This window comes from Marmota flaviventris, chromosome 4, assembly GCF_047511675.1.
Source record: "Marmota flaviventris isolate mMarFla1 chromosome 4, mMarFla1.hap1, whole genome shotgun sequence".
Classification (NCBI taxonomy): Eukaryota; Metazoa; Chordata; class Mammalia; order Rodentia; family Sciuridae; genus Marmota; species Marmota flaviventris.
This window is the reverse complement of record NC_092501.1, coordinates 6,184,885-6,209,610: the sequence shown is the minus strand read 5'-3', so window position 1 is coordinate 6,209,610 and position 24,726 is coordinate 6,184,885. Positions and strand designations below refer to the sequence as shown.

General features: G+C 49.6%; 1 protein-coding gene across 1 annotated transcript in view; it reads right to left on the bottom strand.

The window, feature by feature from the left end:
• Nucleotides 1–24,726, bottom strand: part of Adam12 (ADAM metallopeptidase domain 12) — a 309,534-nt gene that overhangs the window by 14,991 nt on the left and 269,817 nt on the right. Inside the window, exons 15-21 of the mRNA XM_027930183.2 lie at nt 17,766–17,874; nt 17,472–17,670; nt 15,441–15,518; nt 13,004–13,112; nt 9,988–10,123; nt 9,303–9,411; nt 7,226–7,399 (exon numbers count right to left, since the gene is read on the bottom strand). Coding sequence (XP_027785984.2) covers nt 7,226–7,399; nt 9,303–9,411; nt 9,988–10,123; nt 13,004–13,112; nt 15,441–15,518; nt 17,472–17,670; nt 17,766–17,874 — 914 coding nt within the window. The remainder of the gene's footprint in view (nt 1–7,225; nt 7,400–9,302; nt 9,412–9,987; nt 10,124–13,003; nt 13,113–15,440; nt 15,519–17,471; nt 17,671–17,765; nt 17,875–24,726) is intronic.

Below are 24,726 nucleotides of genomic sequence, written 5' to 3'. Positions count from 1 at the left end.
GGAAGGTGACGGTTGCTAAAGTTGGGCAGACAAAATTTCACTGTACTCTTCCCCATTTTAGGTGTTTGAAAATTTCCATAATTGAGAGCGAGAGAGAGAACGAACTTCCACTGTAGTGCAGACCTTTAAAGATAGTTGATGGGTTTGTCATGTGACATGAAACCAAGGAAAGTTCAGTTAAAGTTTCTCAAGTGCAGGGCAGGCAGAGGTAGAGGTTAGCAGAAGTCTAGGACCTTGGGAGACACATTTTAGATTTATAGAAGGATTAGACTCAAATTTTCATTAATCCATGACTCACTGAATCTGATGGACCTATGGAGAAGAGCTGACACTGCAACAAGACCTAGTTTATTTTCACCAGGTAGAATTTACATCGGCATATTTCCTACAGGTCTACTGTGTACAAGGGGCTGGACTTTGGTGAACCAGCCCTGCCAGGTCTCTGGACGGGGCAGAGCAGGGGTCCAGGTGGCTCAGCATCAGAGGCAGGGGGCCTCATATGGGCTCTGGGAAAGCTCAGGGCAGAGGTGGTCTTGAGAAAGGACAAGGGACAGACCTGGAAAGCAGAGGCAGCCCCAAAGGCTGCTGTGCAGCACCCTCTGTGACCAGCTTGAGGCCGCCTGAGGGAATGGGGGCTTTGTACAGACTGGCTTTCTCCTATGTATTTCTTCTGTGTCCTCAGGAGAACATATTGAACATATTGATGAATTTCCTTTTCTCATTCTGTATCAGCATTTCTGATAAGCAAGGACTTAAACTGTCAGATTTCCAAACTCTACAAATCGCCTGCTGCTCAGGTCAGAGGGTACACATCCCATTCATTCCAGGCTGAATTCTTTGTGTTGAAGAATAGTTTGGAAGTGTGGGTTCAGCCTCAGGCCATTACCTGATGGTCCTAAAATTATAGTTCAAATTCATTTGTTCTGCTTATTGACAAAGTGGTTATGATAAGTGCCTGCGACCCACCAGTGACAGCCCCAGTGAGTCACTCAGTGCCTTTCCTTAATGGGAAGGGGACTGGGACCTCTTTAGACCACTACCGCCCTCCTCCTGGCTGCTGGAGGAAAGCTCAGTTGTTCTGTGGTTGTCTCCTGGAGGAGCCTGTCCTACACTGGCTGGTCTTGTCTTATAAGACAGGGCTTGTTGTGCACCATTCAGACCCGGGTAGCTGTTGATTAGCTGCATGTCTGTCAAAGCACAGAGCTGGAAATCTCCCCCTACAGAAAACATGGAGTGGCCCTCATTGAAGACGCTGCTGGTAGCCACCATGCAGCTCCTCCCACCCCATGGTCTAACAATGTCCTGTTCCAGTTAAGGCAAGCACCATGGGGCACTGCTAATACTACAGGCAGAACAAATGAGGAGTGAGAGCAGGCTCTTTCTACAGCCTGAAGGCTAAGGGCACAACTGGAAAAGAGAGGCATTAAAGACAGCTGAGGCCGTGGGGTGGTCTCAAATGGGCCAGCCATGCTGTGGGTTCTGCCTCCCTCCTGCCTCCACAGGCCCGTCTATCACAAGTTCTGCAGGTGGGTTGGGCCCTGGCTCTCCCACCTCCAGCCACCTTAGGAGATGCTTTCAGAGCCTCATTGTGCCTCCTCTATAAAATGGGGCTAATGGGAGTATCTCCTCTGCTCATCCACAGGGTGGAAATATCTCTACCAGCCAGGGAGTTGGTGTTCAGCAGGTGTTTGTGCTTTTGTAACAATTCAAAGCGTAACTTAGAACCTCCCTCCTTATACCGAAACAACACTCTAAACAGCAGAAATGATGGAGGAGTAGAAATGAATCCTGCCGTTGCTATTTTGCTGAAATTTCTGATGTAGACACATAGTACCAAAAATTGGGTCATAAATATTATCATGGGCCTATCAGATTTTTCAGGAAAAGATTTCAATCCAATGAAATTCAGTCTGCAAAAGATGGATTCAGTTGACCTTTTAAATTTTTTCTATTGTTCTATCAAGAAGCAGTGGCTATTCTGAGTGGAAAAACAATCTTGGTGCTTAGTTCAGCTCTGTATTCCATTGAGGAAAACCACTTCCTAACATTTTCCAGGGAACTGAGGGTTAAGAAAAAAAAAATTCCCAGAATGAGCATGACCAGGCATCCACAGGGAGAGTTCAAGTGCATTCTGTGGGGCCAGCATTCAGGACAGCGAGTGGGTAGTGCTTGGGAGCGCCTGGGCGTGGGCGTGCTCCCCTCTAAGCTCCCTCCATCCCAGGGACAGCAGGAAGTTGTCTTGATCTGCTGCTTAGTTCAGCTTCTCTAGACACTGAGAAATTTATTTCTTAGATGTGACATTGAGCATGTTTCATGTTTTTTTTTTTCTTTTTGAGCATGTTTTTGATTAAATGGTAAATGAATCAATTAATCCAATGAACTGGAGTAAACTGTATAAGGGTCTCGGTTGGGCATGCCCTGGGAACCCAACAACCCCTGCAGGCCTTGCCCCTGCCCCTTCCCTCTTCTGCTCTAGGAATAAAGTTCTGTGCACTTGTGTCTGGCCGTTCGGAATATGCCCTAAGTGCCCTCATATTTTTAGCCTTTTGTGGGTCACACTTATTTTTCATTTGAAATTTAGCAATTTGAGTCCATCTCTTGTGGGACAGTGGGACACTTGGTCTGTGCCCAAGCTGTCCTGAGTGGCCTGTGTCCCTCTGCTGCCTGCCACCTCCCATCCTCCAGCCGCTCCCTCCTCTCCTAGCAGCTCCATGCTGACTCAGCAGGATGCGGTCCTCTCCCAGCACAGGAACCTTCCCTTCCTCCCCCTAGCTGGCTCTGGCCTCACACTAGCCTCAGACTTGTGGAAGGCTTAGGAGGTGAAGAGAGTCAGTAGACAGAGGAAGAAACTGAGAACACTATAGGTGGCCCTGGCTGCCCAGTGTTTCCGGGGCTTCTTCCTTTTTGGCTTTCAGAGAATTCCCAGGTCCAAAAGCCTAGTCGGTGGACTTCACACGGGTGTCTGAAATCACAGGGCTGATGCTCTCTCCCTGTCCTGCCTCAGTGTGTGCCCTGGCCCCCACCCTCCCAGGACAACCTTTTAGGATTCTGCTTAAGACATGTTCTTGGTACGCTCTTGTGTATTCTCCACTTCATGCATATAATTATTTTTAAGAATTCTATAGTAAAATTGGCTTTTTCAGTCTTATAACGTAAGTCTCTCGTAAGCCCTCTCAGATTCATCCTCAACTTCTCAGCCCCTCCTGCAACTTCTTATTTTAACGTCCTCTTCTTTCCTTCTAGAGCCCAACATGAACTCTGACCAGCCTCAGTAGGTGCAGGGAACCTCCCCCCTGCTTCCAAAGGGGCTTGACACATGCAAATGTGCACTGGCTTGTCTTAGCTCCCACTCCAGGGCATGTTCCTGGGGAGCAGCAAACCTAACACACAAGTCAAGGCCAACTCAACAGGAGGCACAGAGATGTTCTGTCATGTTCTCTGCCCCCTGCTTAGGGGGTCAGATGCCCCCTCCCCCCCACCTCTTATTCTTCTCCTTGTGGACCATTCTTTTCTGCAGCCTGCACTTGACCATTCACGCTTGGCTGGGGTTCTGGAGAAATTGTTAGCAGCCAGCCAGCAGTGATAGGAATACACTGAATTTATTTTCCTCTAGAATAGCTGATGGGGATAAAAAAGAAATTAAAGTCTGCCTCCTTTATCAAGACTAGGGTGGGTGGTGGTGGCTGGGATGAGAAGTTTTAATTCCAAGTACTGTTTTACCATGCAATAAATGGTACTTTGGAAAGGTACCTTCACAGACAAGAGAACGACTTGAGTCAACTGTCCTTGAATTTTAAAACCAAACAACATTTTAGAGAAGATGAAATGTTTTCTACTAAGAACTAGCTTACCTTTTAGATGTGAACTTGATCAATATAGTGTTAGTAATGGTGTTTTCTTTCCTCTGGGAATGATTATGTGATGAATTTGGACAAACCAAGCAGAATTAGTTGTGTGGCTGTAGGTCAGAGCACAGGGGATTCTAAAATGCAAAGCATCAGTGGATTCGGTCTGTGCTGCCAAACAAGAGCCACCTCCACACACTCCCCACACCTACGTGGAGTTACTCCAGGTCTACGTGTGATGGGGAAGAGCCACGTCCTCACTCTGTGTCACATGTCTTGGAAGTTTCCAGACACCAACCAACCTGGAGTGAACAGGTGGATTTTTCAGTGAGTAATGGCTGAAGGATCACAAAGGCAGGGCTTTTCCAAAGCCTGCTTGAAAGGGAATCTTGAAGACTTCACTTCTGTGGGCATGCACAGCTGGTGGAGAAAGACTTCCCTGGGGACTGCCACCCACAGGTCATGTGATCAGGGAGAAGTGGCTTCCCTGATCACACGACGTGGGTGGCAGTCCCTGTTTGGCACATGCACGGGTGGGCTACTTAAAGGTAGGAATAAAAAGCCCCAAATAAGGGAATCCATGGGGCTCCATGGACACCGGGAGAGCATGTGCGGAAGGCTGACTGCTGCTATTGACTGCTTCATCGTGTCCTCAAATAAGTCCATGGGCCAGGAAGTGGAGGAGGGGCCACTGCCTTGCACCCACTTAACCCTGGCAGGTTAGCAAGACACATGGAAAAAACAGAACCCTGGACAGCCAAGCAAGTCAGCAGGAGAGACTGCATGTGGGTCCTCCCTGCTGTTGAGATGGGAGAGGCCTCTGCAAGCATGGAAGGAATGGGAGGGTTCACAAGGAGCCATTAATACGTGGAATATTCAAAACTGGAGCTCTTCTGTGCCAAATGCAAAATAGAATTACAACAAATTAAATGATCTATTAAGAAAGAAACTCATACATAAGGGAGCAAACTCTACCTCTCAATAGAAGCAAAAAAAAAAAAAAAAAAGTCAAAGGATAGTAACAGATAATGCATAGAGCAGATCCCTGTCAGTGGGTGTGGGAGCTGGTCTAGCTTGTGACAGCGGATTCCCTGCTCCTGTGCAGTGATGTCACATTAATAGCTTGTAATTGACTCTGCGGGGGTGGGGGGGTTATATGAAAGAGAAACCTGCTATATATCAGGTTTTTTTTTGGTACTGGGGATTGAACTCAGGGGTGCTTTACCACTGAGCTACATCCCTACCCTTTTTATTTAATTTTTAATTTTGAGACAGGGTATTGCTAGGTTTTTGATGGTCTCACTAATTTGCTGAGGCTGGCCTTGAACTTGAGATCTTCCTGCCTCATCCTCCTGAGTCACTGGATTACAGATGTGCACCACTATGCCCAGCACTGCATTTTATTATTATTATTATTATTTATTTTCTTAAGCACCAGTTTACCAGCACACCATTGGCTACTAGACATACATGAAATGGTTTGAATACCAGTAACCAAAGAAACACAAAAAGAATTGAGGTCTAGACGAGATGGAATAAGAATAGTCCACCCTATTCTTCCTGTTAATTTACACCAGAAAAGTCTGGACAGAATTCACAAGGCAGCTCACGGAAGACTCTGAAAGCTGAGAAAGAAAGTAGACTGGCCAGTGGCCCCAGGACTAAAGGAACCACCCGGTGGTGAGTCCCTGTGAGTGTGCCAGTGTCCTCCTCAAGATACGTAACAGGAAAAAACACATAAGCACACACGACCTGGAAATAACTAAGAAACACCAAGAAACAAAAATGAACCCAATAAACCTGCCCTCTGAAGCGAAAAGTGTGATGGATGGGAAAAGACCTACTCTGAGAACACTGAGGGTATATTAGTACCAGATAAAGGAGGTTTTAGAACAAACACAACCAAAGAGGGACAATTCATAATGACAAAAGGGACCTTACAGTTCCCCAAGAAGACACAACAATCCTAATTATGTGTACCCAAACCAGGAGAACGTCAACACACTTGAAGCAAAAACTGATGGACTGAAAGGAGACCCAATTATAGCCAGACCTGTCAACACTCGTTTCAGTCCCCGATTGGACGACTACACAGGAAGGAAACGGAGTGGTGTGTGTATCTGTCAAACTGGAAAGGCTTTGAGAGGCTGATATTTGGTACTAGCAAAATCCCTGTTAGGAAGACAAAATCAATGTGAGAACATAAACATATATAACAGTTCCGAAAAAACATTAAACTATGAGGCTTTAAATGACCAGTCCTTTTCCCCAATATTTCACTTTTAAGACTCTCCTAAGGGAATAAAGAAGTCCAAAATTTTATCTACCTAGACTTTCATAACAGAGCTGCTCATAAGAGCAAAAACTAGAGATATCCAAATATGCCCACTAATGGCAAGTCCTTAAAAAACCTTATTCTGGGTTCTGGAGATGAATCCTGGGGTGTTCTAACAGTGAGCTATATCCTTATTATTATTATTATTATTTGTTTTAAATTTGAGACAGGGTCTCGCTAAGTTGCTGAGACTGGCCTTGAACTTATGATGCTCCTGCCTCAGCCTCCTGATTCACTGGGTTTACAGGTGTGTCCTACCACGCCAGGCTTCAGAAACTATTCTATAGTCCAAAAGAATGCTATTGCTAAAATAACATTTTGTAGGATTAATAATGAATGATTTTAAGGCAAAAATGCAGGAGATAAAGATGGTACAGAGCATAGAACTTATTTTAAAAACAGTATATAAAAATTACTAGAAGAAAAATAACAAAAGCAATAAAAAATTACCAACGATCTCCGTTTTTCATTTGCTGTGTTTTCCCCTTCTCAAGTGTCCTATCATGAAATGCCACATTCATACTCAAAACAAACCCTTACTTTCAAAACCAGCAAAAAATTGAGAAGATACGCACAAAATAGACAACCTACTTCTAGAACAGAGAGACTCAATAGGTGATGAAATTCTTGTATTTAATTTTGAAGATAAAAAAAAATGTAAGAAAGTGTGACCATTATTATTCTTAGAGTGACCATCTGCCTTGGATTGCTATCTCTGTTTTATCGTCCAGGATACTTATTAGTAGTGCCCTCTGCCATTCTCAAATGTGTCATGGGTTAAACGACAAGTTACAGAAACACTTTACCTATTCTGAATATTTTAGAACATTACTCCTAGTAAATTAAAATACATTGTACCCTGACTATCTTCTAGGCACCGTGTCAAACGTTTCATGCCAATCATCTCATTTAACCGTCTGAATTGCTGAATTATCTCCATTTTATAGAGGTGACAAGAGGTCGAGCAGTTTGCCCAAGTTCACACAGTGGCAAGCAGCAAAGTCTGGATTTGCACTGCGTCCCCCACATGAGCGGTGGCGCTTACCTGGGTCTGCCTGAGCACGGGGTTGGCTGGCAGGGGTCTGGCGGGGCCGCTGGGTGCCCGTGGGGCCTGCTGGAGGGGCGGAAGCACTCGCCGCGGTGACTGTGGCTGAGGGACAGCAAGGGCGTTGAGAGGTCTGCTGATGTCCACATTCTGCCCCTGTGGCGATCTCCTGTCCTGCCCGGTCAGAGCAAAGAGCCATGAGGCAGAGGGTTCAAGGATATCAGTGATTCGGAAGGGGACGCAGCCGGCTCCTCTGCTGCAGCTGCAGGTGGGGATCCAGGGCACCCCGAGAAGGAGGGCCATGAGTGACCCACACTTCAAATCCCGACGGCCCACACCCACCCTGCCCATCTGCAGGGGAGGAATCCATGTTTTATTCAGATTCTTAAAAACTGTTGTAATTAGTAAATGAGGGCAGGCCCCTGGGCAAGTGCGAGAGGGAGACCCTGGACCCTGCCTCTGTGGGAGAAGAGGAGGAGGTGGGAAGCGGGACAGCCTGGCCTGACCAGGCTCAAGGCACCCCAGAAACAGAAAACCAGCCTGGAGGGAGGCCTGGCCCCGGGAAGCCGCGCTGGGGCTGCTCTGGACCCTTGGCCCAGGTTCCCCGACCAGGCCCAGCGCCCTGTACTGCAGGTCCCACCCTTCCCTCCCAATTCCTCGCTCCCTTCCTCTCTTTTAAGAAACGGCTTTCTTGAGGGCAGTGCTATGCGCTTGCTGCACACAGATAACGTGCAGGTTCGGTAGTTGCTGACCCAGGTGTACACCCATGAAGCCGTCAGGACAGGCACGGTAATGAACCTGTCTCCCCAAGGGGCATCCTTGTCATTCTCGCCTCCCCCACCTCCCCCTCCTGCTCCCTGGCCACTGTTGATCTGTGCTCTGTCCTGTGAGCCAGCGTGCATTTTGTAGAGTTACATATGCATATAAACGGGGTCTTTTGTTTGGTTCTTCACTCAGAATCATTGAGACTCATCCACAATATTGTGGACATCAGTGGTTGAGTCCTTCTAAATACCAAGTAGTGTTCTGCTCTGTAAATATATCACAGCTTGCTCATAATTTTCCCTGTTGATAGACCCTTTCAAGTTTGGGCTCTTTGAAGCAAAGCTGTGCTTTTGGCTGTCCTAGAGCAGGCCATTCTTGCTCACGACCCCAGGTTTGAAATGAACGAGGAATGAGGAACCGCCATGAAACCTCAGTCTACTTTCTGGATCAAGGGAGAGGGAGCTAAAACAGTTTATTGCCTGCTGAATACGGGATGATGATTTTTTTTTTCAATCATTTCTCATTTCTTGACATCAGTCTTGTCCCTGTTGTATTTTGAATTCTTTCATTGGATGAGTTCAACATTCAAGAATTCTTACAGATACATCAAAACCACTTGGTGGGAGGGCTGGGGTTGTGGCTCAGCAGTATAGCACTTGCCTCACATGTGTGAGGCACTGGGATTGATCCTCAGCACCACATAAAAATAAATAAAATAAAGATACGGTGTTTGTCTACAACTAAAAAAGATAAAAACAAAAAAACAAAAAAACACACACTTGGTAGGAAAAACAACGAGTATGAGAATGAACTCAAGTAATGATTCACGGGGAAGCAAGTGACAGGAGGGACCAGGAGGTGCTCTGGCCTCAGGATCTCTCTCTTTGAAGGAATGGGGCAGACTGGCTTCCCCAGCTCTGGGCTTGAGCAGAAGGGGCACAGCTGGGGCTGAGTGAAGCCCACAGAATATTCCAGGAGTCACAGCAGCCACATAAGCTCCCCCAAACCCAGCTGGTGGCCTCTGGAAACAGCAGGAAGGTCCCAGTGACAGGAGCCAGCTTGGGCCAGCCTGTGACTAGAGGGGTCAGGGCTTACGTATCCCACACACCGCGTCACATCTCTGCAGGGTCCAGGAGAGCTTCCACGGAGGCACTGTGGGCCTCCTTCCAGGCCCCCCAGCCGGCCAGCCCTCATTGACCCGAGTGTGCCGGCTGTTTCCGGGAAGCAGCTAGGATCCCTTCCCGAATCCATCTTGTGTTGCAAGCTGCATGTCTATGAGCCCAGTGAGTCCCCATGTTCGTCCAACACTCACCTTTGGTATGTTGGAGTGCGGTGGCCTGCTTGAAGGGCCTTTCCCAAGGTGGGCGCGGTGAGCCTGTGCGGGCTGGGAGCGGCTGGGTGGCCGGGAGGGTCGCACACACCTGCAAGGCAATCCGACTTGCTAGCCACAGCCGTTTCTTTTCTCCTTGGTGTTTATAGTGACACTAAGAATATCACTCACTTATTTCAACTTACTGTGGCAAACTTGCAAAGGAAGAATTATCTAATGCTTTTATCAGATTTTAAAAAAATATTGACCTTCTTTCCCCCAGAGCCACCCTTCTGTCAAATTAGTTCTTGCTCTCCGTAGACACAGCCATGGGGTAGCTGGGGGGTGGGGGGCGGTGTTTGGAAAGAAGCTGGAGCCATAGCAATGATGGCTTTGAATGTGCTGGGACCCCCAAGCCACCCCCTCTGAGGAGAACACGCAGGGTCCCCAAGTGTTGCACAGCTTACGAACACCAGGATGGAGAAAACACCCACACCCTGCACCGGCACCCTGCGCAGCCGCACGGCGAGCAGCCAGGAGGTCAGAAGCTGCTCCCGGTCTTCCTGTGCAGAAAGCCTGGCCCTCTCTTTCCTAAGGACCACCCGGGAGAATTGGCTGGCCCTACATCCCTTCAACCATCACCTCGCCCCCGAGGACCTTGCTAGCCACAGTACGAGGCCCAGTGTACCTCAGCTTCTCGAAGGTGGTTTTTTTGTTCGTAAACAGCAGTCGTATCAATGTCCTCCTTTTGAGATAAACCCCAAACCCAGCAGCGAGAAGACACAGCACAGTCACCAGAGTCCCTATGGTCAAGCCTCGGTTATCTGAAACACAACACATTGGGCTTCAGAGGGCGGCAGTCAGGGTGAAATATGGGAGGTATCAAATGGTGACATTTAAGGCAGAACAGACTTTGAAGGGACAAACGGAATGGAGGTGAGCAATCCCTGAGTGATGGACCAATAAATTAGCTTTACTCCAAAGGTCATGGTTGAGGTTCAACCCACGCAGCTGTCGTTCATTTGTGATGCTTGCTAGATAGGAACATGGTGGGTCTGTGGGACAGGGCAGGGCCACGTGGCCTCCCACGCAGGACAGTGGCACAGAGAAGGGTAGAACCACAGAAGGTAATGGGACCTGCCACTTGAGTCCCAGCAGTCAGACGTCCCAGGCTGTGATGGCTGTGGCCTGGTCACACAGCTGCCCTCCTGGGCTCCTCCTCCCAGGGCTCAGTGTTGCCGGCTGCTTTATCTTTTCTTGTATTATTTTTAGAATGAGACTTATTTCTGAACATCTCAAATTAGTGAAGAGGGAAAAAGAAAAATCATAGCTTAAATGAAACGCCCTGGGTTTTGTTTGGCCATATTAGGGACTTAGAAATGCAGCTTTTTGTTGGAGACCCCCTTTCTCTGAGAGGGGGCTGTTTATTTTCTCTATGGAGACATCACCTTGTGTATGTAGGTCAAGGGCGGGAAGGGAGGGAGCACTGAACCCAGGTTGGTCTTTGATGGCAGCTGTAGTCGGAAGCCTTCTGGGAACACCCAAAATGTGCAGATTTAGAGATTTACTCCCAGTTTTCCCTGGTCCGTGAATGGCTTGAGGCAGGCATCACGATTCATTTGTGTGTTTACTACCAGCAAAGATCTGGGTGTGCTTCACATAGTAGGTGCACAACAGGCTGCTGGTGATGACCAGGAAGGTGACTTCGGTCACCAGCCTCGCTGCCTTCCTCACTCAGCTGGCTGTGGGTCTGAGCACAGCAGCCCCCTCTGCCTGACATCCTGGCAGTGCTGCGACTCCATGCCCCCATCTGTGCCCTGCCGTGCTGGCCTCCCCTCTCCGTCACTGCTGCCACTCTCACCCCTGCTGGCCCCAGCCAGACTCCAGGCCTCTGCACAGCCCCTTCTTCCTGCCCCCCCTCCCCCCGCAGATCTCTAAAGACACATGGCTCCCCCCTGTTCCTGAGCCTCTGGGATTGCTCCCCTCTTGTGGCACCTGCCTAACCCTCCCTAGGACCTGCACAGTGGCTGGCAGGGGGCAGGACTTGCTGAACAGTGACTGAGCCCAGGCCAGTGAGCAGTGGGGACACAGTTGCTCAGACCTGCTCCCTTGGGAACGTGTTTGAGGTGAGGTGCTAAAAGTACACCTTCTTTTACAAGATGACAGCAGAGGGGTGGGTGGGGTGGGGTCAGCTCTGCAGGGATCTCACTTTTACACTCTAAGTAGGGACAAGGGAGAGTGGGAGTCTCATGGGTTGGACTTTTTGGAAACCCTAAGACCCGAGTACACTGGTCACGCACGTTCATGCCCAGAGACAGAGAGTGTAGAGACGCACTGCCTTCTCCAGCTCCTCTGACCACCGCCAGTTTTACTTGATCAAAGACAGTATGGGCGGCAGTGTCCTTGATGAACTACAAAATAAACCTTGCTATTTTTTTTTTTTTTAATAAAAAATGCTCGCAGTCCTGCTAAGGTACTAAGTTGCAACAAGAGGCCAGTTGTCATCGAGGCCCAGAGGTCACTGAGGAAAGGGGATGCCAGGTTTGGCCCTGCTCACTCCCTCTGCAACGGAGGTGCCATCAGGACAAGACCCTCTGGTCCTTTCTATACTTGCTCAGGGCCCAGGGCCTGAGGTGGACTGGAGCTCTCGCAGGAGCGGTGTGGAGTCTTTAGGGGAAGGGGACCAGGCACTCTTTGTCCTTCCTCTGCTGCTTCTGCAGATGTGCCTGGGACACTGGCCTCCCCTCTGGGCCTGTGTGCTCTGCCTGGCCCTGCAGAGTCCTGTTGTGTCCGTTGTCATGGAAACGATGGCAAAGCCACGGTTTCAATGCTGCCATTCACAGCAGGGTTTGGGGATGCGTGACCTCCCCTCTGGCAGCGTTGTTCATGGTCTAAGCACGGGGTGGGGTGGGGTGGGGGTGGGGCTCAGGGACGTGTCCAGAAGGCCAGCAACCTGTTCTGTCCACGCCACCTCTGGCTCCCCAGCTGCATGCTTTCTGGTGGTTGGCCTCTTTTTTTTCCCAGCTTCTTCATTTTAAAAGGGACATCCTTCCGATTTGTCCCTAACTCGCCCCCCAAAACCCAGAGAAAACAGCACTGTACGAGGAGACCATTTTGAAATTGCCTGAGGAGCCTCTATGGGGACAGACAGACTTGGATCTCAATCTTAGCTGGTTGATGTTGGGCAAGTTACTTCAACTCTCTGAGCCTCAGGTCCTGTATCTAATGGTAATCTCTGCTTCAGAGTTGTGCGAGGAGCAGGTGACATCCAGCGTGTGAAGGGCTTGGCCCGGCACCTGGACACACCTACTCCATGTGTACAGCTGCTGCTGTTCCTGCTGTTGCCTCCATTAGGAGAGGGCTTCTTTCTGGTCAGGAGTTTAAAAGGCATAAACTTCACACCTTGTGCCCCAGTGCACAGAGGCTGGCCCTCTCAGAGCCTTCAGATCTGCAGATGAAGCTCATACCACTTGGCAGTTCACTGTGGACCCTGCCTTAGCTGAGCAAAGTGTCACAGACCAGGGAACCTGCAAACCCAGCCACTCGTCAGAGCAGGGAGCCAGGAGCCTTGGACGGTCAGGTGAGAACACAGGTGCGCTGGGAACCGGGAGAGGCCTCAGGCTGTGCAGAGCCACTCCTGTACCCACACTGACTGCCGTGCCCGTGGGCTGTCACCTCCCCCAGGACACAGGGACCTCACTGACCTGCTTGCCGGATGGGGCCACTGTCAGTGCTTCCTCCAAAGCCGAACTTGTCGCAGAACGGAGGCGCCCAGTGGGCCTCGCAGTGGCAGTTCTTCCTGTTGTTGCACACCTTTGGGGGCAGGGGACAGCGTTAGGGTGCCCTCTCTAGCAGGGGGTCGTGCTATATGCTTGAGCCCTAGTTGAGCACCACACAAAAACAAGGGGACCGTGGCTGGCGCCCCCACTGGCACCTGCCCAGTCAGACACTAGATGTCACTGTGAGATCCAGCCCCAAATAGTACAGGTGAGGCCAGCCCTGAGGCTGGGAGTGCTACACCATCCGCCCATCATGCACCATCCAGAGGATGGGGTTATGAAGCCTCCCCAGCTCTCTCCCCCCTGCCTCTTCTCGCTCTCCCCATCTTTCTTCAATTGGGACACTGTCACTATCGGGCTGTGATGAGAAACCCTCCAGTAGTAAGGAGGGTCCTGCTCAGGGCCCTGGAAACAGACTGCTGGGGCCTCCGAGACCCAAAAACCTCCGGCATGGTTCTCCTCCTCCAGGCAGGAGGCGCGGGAGGCCAGGTGCTCTGGTCCCCTCTGGCTGGAGCGCTGAGGCAGCCCTGCAGCTGGGCCCCCTATTTCTTCTCACTCTGGTAGGACTCACCATTGCTCGTTATATAACTTAGTGAACTGGTGCATGAACCAATGGAACGTGACCCTGAAGGCCAGAGGACCTTGTTTCTAGGGTGATTTGGAACACTGGAGAAAGGCCAGTCAACTAAAAAGCATCTGACAACTTGGAGTGCAAGGGACAATACAGAGTGGCCGGGGAAGCTGGGACAAGCAGCACTGAGCACTCAGGTGTCTGTGGAGTGTCCAAGTTTCCCTCCACTTGAGGAAACAGACTGTAAATTGCAGGTGGTGAACTGCTGCGTGGTTTAGTCACAGAGGTGAGAGCAGAACAACCATCAGTAAACCATGAAGTCCCTGCATCAAAATATGGGATCCAAACACATACCAATTGATTTTAAGGCAAAATAAAATGTTTGGAGTGTGTGTCTCACGGGAGGGTCCCCTGCTTTAACTGACTTTGATGAATTCAACAGAGGTAGTCACTTTTTTGATGAAATCACCCCCAACTGCTTCAAACATGAAGCCTGACGGTCGAGATCGCCTGTGATGGTTTGGGAGACAGCTATGAAGCTAGAAGCAGGATTAACTAGCCAGTGGCGTGGCTCGTGCTGTCTTGACTATTCCTTGAAGGGTGCTAAGGAACCACCCGGAGATTCACGTGCTGCCCTGAAGTCCCCTGCTGCAGCATGTGGACCCCTCCCATCTTGCAAATTGTGGCAGAGAAATCACAGCCCTGACACCCTGCTTGGTGGGGTTAGCAGTGAGCCTGGTCTCATCAGGGAGGGACTGTAGCCATGCCCCTGGCACTAAGTCATGGCCAACTGGTCCAGAAAATGTGGGCCTTTCCAGAGTGTGGATGAGGTGCCAGGGACATCAGAAAGGGAGGCTTCAGTCCTCCATGCTGGCTGCTGACCAGTCAGGTTACTGTGCACACATCATTCCCCCCATGTACGTCTAGATCTGTCAGTTAAACGATGGGGCTGGACTAGCTCGCCTCTTATGGCCAATCAAGAGAGATCTATTATCCAGGGAAGACACAGCGATCCTGAGTTAGGCTGTGTGTCAGCTAAATGCTGCAGCCACAAACCCAAGAGGTGCGGCAGGCGTGATCCATCATGGCTGTGACTCGGCTTGAGCTTAGGGAGACCCCCATGTGCCACTTTGGAATCACTGGCAAGTGTCTGGAGATTTTAAAAATAGATGTCAGAACATGATCTCTGTAGAAAAGGTTTCAGGAAAACAATGAACCACTGGCATGGCCAATCAAGATTAATGATTCCACTGGAAATAACTGAGCCCATCAGGAAAAATAAATCTCATTTTGGACAGTTCTCTTCTCCCTTAAAGCTTCTGTGAAGTAGAACACAGCCGGTTGAGTTAGGGACCTGTTGTGAGGGGCTTCAGAACACATGGTCACGATGGTGGACCATCTTGGCTTTAGTCCCTTCTTGAAAAAATTTGGTTCAGACACATATTTGGAATGATGGGGGCAAGACAGACAGCTCTGTTTGAAATGCTAATGTGAGGTACTTCACAAGCAAGGTAAGCTTTAAAATGAATTTGAAGATGACAAAATTCTCAAAATCACAGAACGCTAATTTAAAAGATAATGACCACTCAATCTGATTTTCTCTGTGAAATGAAGATGACATTTCTTGTGCGATGTAAAGGTCAAAGAAAATTAACGTCGTTAGAAGAAAATATGGAGAAGACGCTGGCTGCTCTATTTTTAAGAAGCTATGGGTTGCAAGAGCCTTTGCGAAGAGTGACTTCCTGCTTAGCTGGGTGGCTAGTCTCGGATAGGGCAGGGCAGCCTACTTACCCCCCGGCCGTGGCATCGCATCGCACAGTCCTGAACACCGAAGACACTGGTGTTCTGACACCGCCGGTTGAGGCAGATCTGCAGGAGGAAAACACCGCAAGCACCTCAGAACTTCTGCTCCCCTCCCCGTGGCTACACACTAAAAGAAAAGGCTGAGGACGCTTAGAGAAGACTCCCCTTTCAGGTACCTGGGGGCAGTACTTGATGCATTTGCCGCATGGACAGGCTCCCGCTGTCTAACTCCAACCTCAGCTCTTGGCAAGACCAAGTTCAATGACTTGAATTCAATACTCATGAATGCTCTTATGCTTTATGGGGTTTAAAATGGCTTTAGTGCATCCTGAAACTGTAACTGATTTTCTCGTGTCTTTTGTTTAGAGATGACAACGAAACCTACATATTAGAGCACTTTTTCTCCATTGAACAACACAGGAGAGGGTGAGACGGGTTAGTCCTGACCCTGGGGGCTGTGAAGACTCCAAGAATCCAGGGTCCAAGCATCTTCAAAGAGAGATGTCTAAACGGGGGAACATTTTAAAAATTCCAACTGACAAGGAGCATCATTGTGACACAAACCATCGACAGAAACGTCTGGCAGAGGGAACCAGGCTCCACTGTGTTTATCAAGCATGGCAGAGGCAGGAATTTGCCAAATGACACTGGACGGGTTGAGAGACACAGTGTCATCTAAGGTATGTGACCGGCTCCCGACTCTAGGGATCAGGTCCTTTCTCCTCACAAGATGAACGGTGGTGTCAAAGGTGAAGGGTCTAATGTTTGGGATGCAGAAGCTTTTTAATTAGGTAGAACCTTCCTATGGGAAGATTCCTATTTGACCCAACAGCTCACGTAAGAGCAAGGGCCGACCCATGCAGGACTGAGGGATGGGTGGACCCTGGCCAAGCAGACTGTCACATTCCAGCGATAAAAATATCGTCCCAGGTGGCAGAGGACACAGGTGTTCCTGGTCAGAATTGTAGTGGTAGGTGCTGCTGGCCTCCTGATCCCAGGGGCAGGGCCAACCATGCCCCCAAGGTAAGCAGAGTCCTTGGACTTTTAGTGTCCTGGCACTCCTGCCTCTGGCTGCTAGACAGGTTTAAACTCTGGTGTCACTGTAACGTCAAGGCCAACATGGCTAAGGAGGCAGGCAGGACACACAGCTCGTCTCCTGCACCATCCTATCTCAAGGAAACAGCCTGTGGCCACGGGAGGGTGGGGCTGGGGGGCCAGGCTGCAGGCCATTCCTGCCTTCCAGCTTCTCAAGGGAAGCAGTCCACATCTGTCCTTTCTTTCTTGCGACCTCCACACTAGTGAGAGATTCCAAATCGTGCTGAAAATGTGCCTTAAAAAAAGCATTTGGGAGTTGATTCATCTTTTCCCTAAAACATCTGATTAACTTCCTATCATTTAGTCTGATGAGAAAAATTTGGTAAGAAAATAAAAATAAAAAATCAGTGGGCCAGAACATGAAAATCCTAATTTCTTTTTCCACTAAAAAATTGATTTTATTTCTATACCTTAAAATACTTCTGGTTACCTTTCCCTGTGGTTTGCCAGGACCCACCTCTGGTTCTCAGGTGCCTCCCTCTCCCCCTCCTAGTCTTCTATGAGGACTCTGAACATACATCCGACTTCCCATCTTGTCCAGGTGAGAAAAGTCCCCCAGAATCCTGTGCCAAACACCAAACCACATTTCCCAGAACAATATGCTCCCCTACCGTATTTCTTTCCAGAGTTATTTCTTGGCTCTAAACTCTCATGACATCCAGGGTGTCGAAATGACTTATTGACACTGAAGGGTCAAAGAGACGAGTTGGATTTCCCCAAATCTGTACCTCAATGCTCAGGTTGGGATCTTGGATTGACTGACTTTTTGTTGTAGGTGCAAAGAACGGGATTCCAGAGACCACATTCTGAGAAGTGGATTTAGGGAAACAGGCCAACCTCACACCCTGTTCTTAAATGGGCCGCCTTTCAATGGGCCCAGTCCCAGACTTACATTCATGATGCAAGTGAGAATTTGGGTCTTACTTTTCCATCTGCACACTTTGTCCCCGCAAGCACAAGCCCTGGGTCTGGCATGTCGTCACCCAAGTACACGTGGGTCCCCCGGCACAGAATCCGGCCTCCTTCCTGCAGTGGGATATTTGTTTCTATGGAAACAGCATTGGTACCAATGACGGGTCGGCTGGCACCTCCTTGACACTGGATTTTTCCACATTTAGCATCTCTGGAAGAGTAAGAAGAGAAAGCCCCAAAGAGGAGTAGTTAGGAATCACCCCTAAGCCACAGCGATGACCTCATCAGGATGCATGGATTCCTTACCTCACGTCACATTTGGCAAAGGAGCTCTTGGAGTCCTTGCCACAGTTGCCGTAGGGATCACCTGCAGAGTTGACCCTCTCAAAGCAGATCCCGGGGGCAGGTTTAGCACCTGGAATAGAAGCACAACAGCACCTTCATCTCCAGCAAGCGTTTGTGGGTTTCTTGGAACAGCCCTGGGCTTGGGGTGAAGGGGAGACAGGTTCTGTGTTCACAGGAATGGTGCCCAGCACCTTGGCTGACTCCTTGGGAGCTGGCCGGTGGAAGGCTGGCGGTCAACAGCTGGCACCCACTCGGCTCAGCTCCCAACAAAGCCCAGGTTTCATGGAGTCTGTTCTCGAGGCCTGCTGTCCAGGGCCCAGGGCACGTGCAGCCTCTCGGGGGATGCGGCCTGGCTGTGTAGCCAGATTGGATCCAGAGCAGGAGGGAGTTGGTGGCTGGCTGCAGAGTCGGGGAAGATTGCACTCTTTAGCAACATCCCACACAATTCCGGTGAGAAAATGCAAGCTGGGGCAGGCTCCAAAGAGCCACAATGACTAACGCGGGGAGTGATGAGAGAAGGAGAACAAATGAGCAAAGCAGCAATTCCGTACAACACTTTCAGTCCCAGAAAGCTTCCTATAGGAGCAAGCACTGGCTCAATTAGTGCCTATTCTTTGCAAGGCAGAGAATGTTCTGGGAGGCCACAGAGTCATAAACCCTGGTAGTCATTGTGCACAGCATGACAGGGCCCTGCAGAGAGGGTCATGGCAGCTGGAGAGCTCAGGAAGTGGCCGTTTTTAGCTCATCTTCCAGCCAGGGAAGGAGACAGCATGTAACTGGAGACTGCAGTGCCGACACTTTGGAGAGCTCTCGACTCCTGTGCACAGTGGCATGTGTCGAGGACTTCAAGGGACGCAGGAAAAGACAGCACATCTTCTCTCCCACACTGGCCTCCCCTCTGGGCACCTCCCCTCGCATCACTTCCAACTGCCAGGAAGCCAACTTCCCAGAGCCCACCTCTGGCCCTTGCCCTTCTCTGCTCCCAACTCCGGGATGTTCCGTTGGCCTTCCAAGGTGACAGCAGAGTTTAGATTCTGACTGGACGATGGGCAAGGCCTCCTCCCTGATCACACCCGTGGTTCTTTAATGTCTGCCTGTTTCCTCCTCCTTGGCTGCTGCCACACACAACTGTCCCACAAAACAAAACAGCTCAACACAACCGGCCCTTGCCCCAGAAGGGGTGTGCAGCATGCCCAGTCAGTCCTGGACCTTGGCACTGGGCTCTCCAGTCCTCACCTCTTACTTTCCCATTCTTTAAATTTTAAAAGCCATTTTAGATAGGCCTCCCCAAACTCTCTTTTTTTGTGGGGTGGGAGGTACTGGGGATTGAAGCCAGGGATACCCTACCACTGACCCCGTCCCCAGCCCCTTTTTATTTGAATATTTACCAGCACTTTCTGCCTTCCAGACACCAGGGCCACGGAGGGACCCAATCGCACAACACTGCCTGCTTAAAAATTGCAACAAGAAAGAGAAAACAGGGTAATGAATATGTTCCTCTGAAGTCGAGTGGCAGGTGCTATGAAGGGGAGTAAAGTGGGTGGGAGGGACTGGTTTTTCAAGAAATATCCGTCAAGAAAAACCTCCTGAAGAAGAGGCTCTGAGCTGAATCCCACCACTGTGTCCCACAGGGTGGGTCTCATTCTAGTACCTGGACGAAAAGCCTGGGGCACGGGGGTAGAAAGTGCAGCCTGACTTCATGGGGCCGTCAGGGCAGGACCGTCCAAGGCGAGGCTGGGCCCTTCCCTCCAGGGACTGGTCATGGAGGCCTCCTCCTGTGGGCCCCACCCTGGGTCTCAGGGCTAGAGAGCAGAATAAACCCAGCCCCGTAGCCCATGTGAAGCCAGATTCCATGATACGGGACGCATGGTGCCATTGCCACCTGCCAAAGGGCTGATAAAATGGGGTAGGAAATAGCCAGCCGTCCTTTCCCACTTCATAAGACCATGACCAGGAAGGCCAGGGGCTCCTGGTGGACACAGGGCTCCTGGGACCAGGGGCGAGTTGGTTCCACTCTGCCATCAACTCCATGCTGTCCTGATGTTCTTGTGGATCCTGTCCCTCTTAGGATTTCTCTCCCGGGAATCATAAAAACTATGGGGGCTCTCTTAAGATTGTGAGCAGATGCCTTGGGAAACGAGGGGGAAAAGACTTCGGGGAGCCCTGGAGCTGGGGCACATGCTCTGCACAGTGGCATCTGTTGAAAACCGTGAGGAGATCATCAACTGTCGTCATAGCTCAGGGACTTGCCCACACCCATCTCCTCCTGGCTCCTAACTGTGAATGAGGCTCCTTGTGGCTCCCGAGGCCTCACAGCATGGGCCTCCAGAACCTTGTCTTACTGAGTAGGCACCAGGAGACCCTCAGTAGACACCTGAGTAGATTGCTTTGTATTCCACTGGGAACAAAGGTCATCTTTCCCATGGTTACTCTCTTCATCTTAGCAAACATTTTAAGTGAATGCCACATCTCTGGTCATCAACCTGCCATCGGTGGGTACCCACTGGTAGTAATTGTGCTGGGAATGACATGCAGTGTCTTAATTCCTTGAAGCCACCCTGTAAAGGTCCCCTTACCTTCATTTCACAGATTTTAACACCAACGCTCAGAGTTTAACTTGCTGAGGATCACTATAGATATGGCAAAGGTGGGCTTGACTCATGGATATACAGCCCAAAGCATGGTATTTCCGCCCAGCCACAGTCCTGTGCTCCTCTTAGAACCACTTGGTTATCAACAGACCCCTCTTGTTCCTTCCTCTACAGGATGCAAACATGCTCTGATATGCCACCGGATGCAAGACCAGGCTCTAGCTCCACCAAATCTTTTTCCAAAGAATGACTTGACAGGCTGAGGTGCCAGCTGCTCTGTGTTTGCATATCGGGTGCAGAACTGAATTGGATAATGAATCCCTTGATTCTGAGCATGCTCAGTGGTGTTTCCTCCAAGAGAGGGGCATTAGAGATAGTTTCATGCCTACTGATTTGGGAAAATAAATAAATCCTGAATAGGATGACCTGGAAGCTTCTGGGAGAGAATCAGTTCCTAAAGTCACAAAGCTTGTTGGAGTTTGGCCAATAAAACTCTTTCCATTCTGGGGCTGGTTTGTCCAGTGTCTGGAACGATGCAGGATTCGAAAGGTTAACTTTCTGTCACTCCCAGGAAAGCACTAATGGCCTCCTTCCAAGAGTTTTATTCCCTTGATCTGTCACCCAGAGCATGAGGGAGTAGAGATGCCATGTCATAATTTACTGTGGATGTATGGCCAGGACATGTCATTGCCAGTGGGCACTGCAGTGACACAGCTCTCCGACATGAGGATGCCTGTTCTCGTCCACTTAGCCTGTAGTTTCTGCCATGGGGTCTCCAGGTTGTGAAGAGAAATCCCCAGTTTCAAACAAAGATGTTTAAAGAGCAAGGGTTTAAAACAAATAATCAAACTTATAAGAACACAAGCACTTAAGACTTGGTCCACTTCATAGCCCGCCCTTGCTACCCTACCTCTGATGTTAACTTATAGGATGGTGCCATGAGAGGACAGTGAGGTCCCAGCTAGAGCTCTCCAGCACAGCCTGCTTACAGGAGAGCCGTGCAGTGGGAGGGCCTCCTCTGGGGGCCAGGGCCAACTTCCAGGGTTCACAAGAAAGACCCGAGCTGCAAAAGATATGGGATTGTTTGATGGCTGTGAAAATGCCTCTTCCATGCCGCTTTCTTCTAGGAGCAAGGACGGGGAATCCATTTTGCATGGTTCAGGTGGAGTTCGCTTTCCCACCCAATGTCAGGGGGGTGAACAAAGATTCAAATTTGCCTAATCAGAGAGGTTCATCTCCCAGGCTCTATGACTGGTCAATGCTGGGCACGTGGCCAAAGCAGGCAAGTCAGTGTCTTCCTTGGATCATGGCTGCTGACAAGGGTCCAGGCTGCCTGCCGTGACCTTCAGGGTCTTCCTCCCTGTGGAAGCTGGGCTCCACCTCCCCCTCCTCCCTCCTGCAGACATGACCTCTCCTGTGTTTGCTGTGCTTGCTTTTGCCCCTTGGGGAGCTCTAAGCCTCGCTGTGCACGGTTGTAAATATCTTGGAGCAGGGACACTCGGGCCAGCTGGGAGCACCCGAGTGAGGAAAGACTGAGGGCAAGGCCCCTGGGGCCAGCCCGCCCTGCCCCAGCCCTCCCAGAGGGGGCCACGTGTGCCCACAGTGAAGAGCCTGAGCAGATGCCCGGGAGATGACCGTCCTGGGTCACCTTTTCCGAGACTCTGGATTTTCAGGTATTCCTTCCATGAAACTGAATGAAGTGAGTTCATGAGAAGAGAGACAACACTTCACTTCCTTGGAAGAGAGATCATTTCCTCCAAGTTGAGGTACAGTAAGACTACTTATAAGCAGGGAACCCAAAGTGGGCTCCTGCTGTGGCTGGGAGCAGATGCTGCTGGAGCTTCAGAAGAAAATGTTTCAGGAAATGGATGCCAAGGTGCCACCCCCCAGCCAGCCTTCCTCGGGCGGAGCTCTCCTGACCCCGACCAGGTTACAGAGTAGAGGAGGTTCCCAAGAGTGACGCTGGTGGCTGTTGTGAGCTGTCGGCTGGCATCTGTCTTAGAGGCAGAATGATGGATAATTTGGGAGTGTGAATGGCTTCTGTCCACTTGTAAGACGTTACGAAGGCACACACTTGGGTTCTCAGTTACTGCACTTAAAATGCCTGTCTTCAAGCCTCGACGGAGAGGAGAGATTTCAGGTCTATCTCTTGGAAAGAGTTTCCTCTCGCTCCTACATTACATCAATTTCATGTCTTTGAGTTCTTAATAATGGAGCACTTGGATGTTTTGCCATTATCAAGAGATAAAATTTAGCCTTTCAGAGGGAATTTTGACAGCATGCTGTATTTTGTAATTATGTCAGAAGTGATAGATTTTAATTACCAGTTTTATCTTCAGAGTGATATGACTTATATTTGTAATTGTGATTTGGAAGTTCCCAATGTCATTATGTCTTTTGAAGGAGACATGACAGCATCTCAAATGAAGCCCACAATTTACTCATTCTAATCTTTTACTTAAAATGATTCTATTATGCAAATGTACCTCTCCAGCTCAGTCAATCAGCTCTTCTTGCCTGCTGCTCGTAACCCCCGTCACTAACATCCACAGACAAGGAGCTTCCACAGACAACTGGAGACTCTTCTTCCCATCTCTCTTCTGCAGAGTGGCCTTGGTCTTCATCAGAAAATGAAGTCCAAGGGGACGCCTTTGATCATTTCCTTCTTATGCACTGGGATAAAAGGGAGATTTTCTCAATTCCTCTTGGCAAAAATGTCTTTTCTTCCCATCTGTAGTCACCAGCATTGTAAATGATTAGTAGATGCGTGGCCCCAGGTGGGTTTCCGCAATCCAAACTCATTTAAACCAGGCTTGCAGATAAACATTGAAAGTTTACCAGCCCATAAAAATCGTCTGGCCGGCTCACACTGCATAAATCAAATGACACTAGGTTCTGGTGAGTGATAAAACAGATAACACTAACATATTTCAGGACTTCCCCAAGGCAAACTGTTTGTGGCTTTAGGCATGTAGTTATCATGGAATTATCTGTGAGATTAATCGTTGAGTCCCGTTTTCAGTCACCCTGCTGGGGCTTCTGTCAAACAAAGCACGAAAGTAAATTTGCTGCTTAAAGAAAAATATCCAGCCATATTTCAGCAGAGAGAAAGGTCATGTCACAACGACAGACGATCTCTGTGGATATTAAGACTAAGCTGGACAAAGAGAGCTAAACCAAGAGAGGCTGTTTGAACTGCAGATAACATTTATGTTTTTGACATCAACCTATGAAGTCTTGAGATGCAAGACTTGTGGGAGAAAAATTGATGAGAAAAAAAAAATTAAGCCCCCAGCCAACAGGAAAATTATCAACAGTATCAAAGATAGCAATTGACAAATAAATTAGTAAAAAAAAAAAAATCCAAAAGGTATTCTAAAAGCATATCACTTTGCCAGTTAGGAATTGAGGCATGTGTTTTGAATTTTCTATCATTTTGTTTGCAGAATGACTTGGAAGCAGGATTCTTGTACTGAAATATAATGCTGGATTGAGAAAAGCCCATTTCAAAAGGGAATGGTTAGTTGGAAGGAAGGGCTGCGTCCTGTCGGCCTTTGGGTAGCCAGCTCTGGAGCGTGAGTAACAGACCTCCTGGATGTGACTGGAGAATTCTGGGTGACTCAACAAGTTGGCCAGGTCACCAGGTCACCAAGAGACATGGCCATCAGGCAAGGACTCAATGGGTCCTAGGCTCAGTTATTGTGCTTCCTAGGGGCCTCCAGTGGCCCCAGGGCAAATGTGTCCGGGTCTTGGGGCATTCACCAACAGTAGGGAAACAGACCCTGAAAAATGCATCCTCCGCAATAAGTCCCCTTTCTCAATCAGGGAAAGTGAACTCAAACCAACCCCGGCAGCAGCGTATGTCAATGCTCTCAACCCAGCACATCTGGCTGGCCAGGGGCCCAGCTGAGGAAGTCACCTCTGCCCTCAGGACGGCATCTGCCCAGGATCAGCGCTTCCCGAGAGGACACTGGGATGGAGTCACATCCTGACTCCACTCCAGGGCTGAGCAAGAGCACACAGGGACTGTGGGAAGCCTGTTCCTCTGGCAGAATCAGGGCTGTTGAGTCAGCATCTCACACAGAGCAGGACGTCAGTGAATATTTCACAAGTGAGAGAACCTGGTGGCAGACGAGGATCTCTGCTCTCCAAGTCCCAGCTGGAGCTTCACACCAATGGAGCTACGTGCACTTCCCTGGGTTGGTCCCACGGACCCCGTGCACCTCCAGCTGCCCCACTCCGGATGCCGGAAACACCCTTCCTCTTCCACTCTGGCACGTGGCTACTTGCAGGCCACCTCACCAGTGATGTCTCCTAGATGGCTGCTCTAC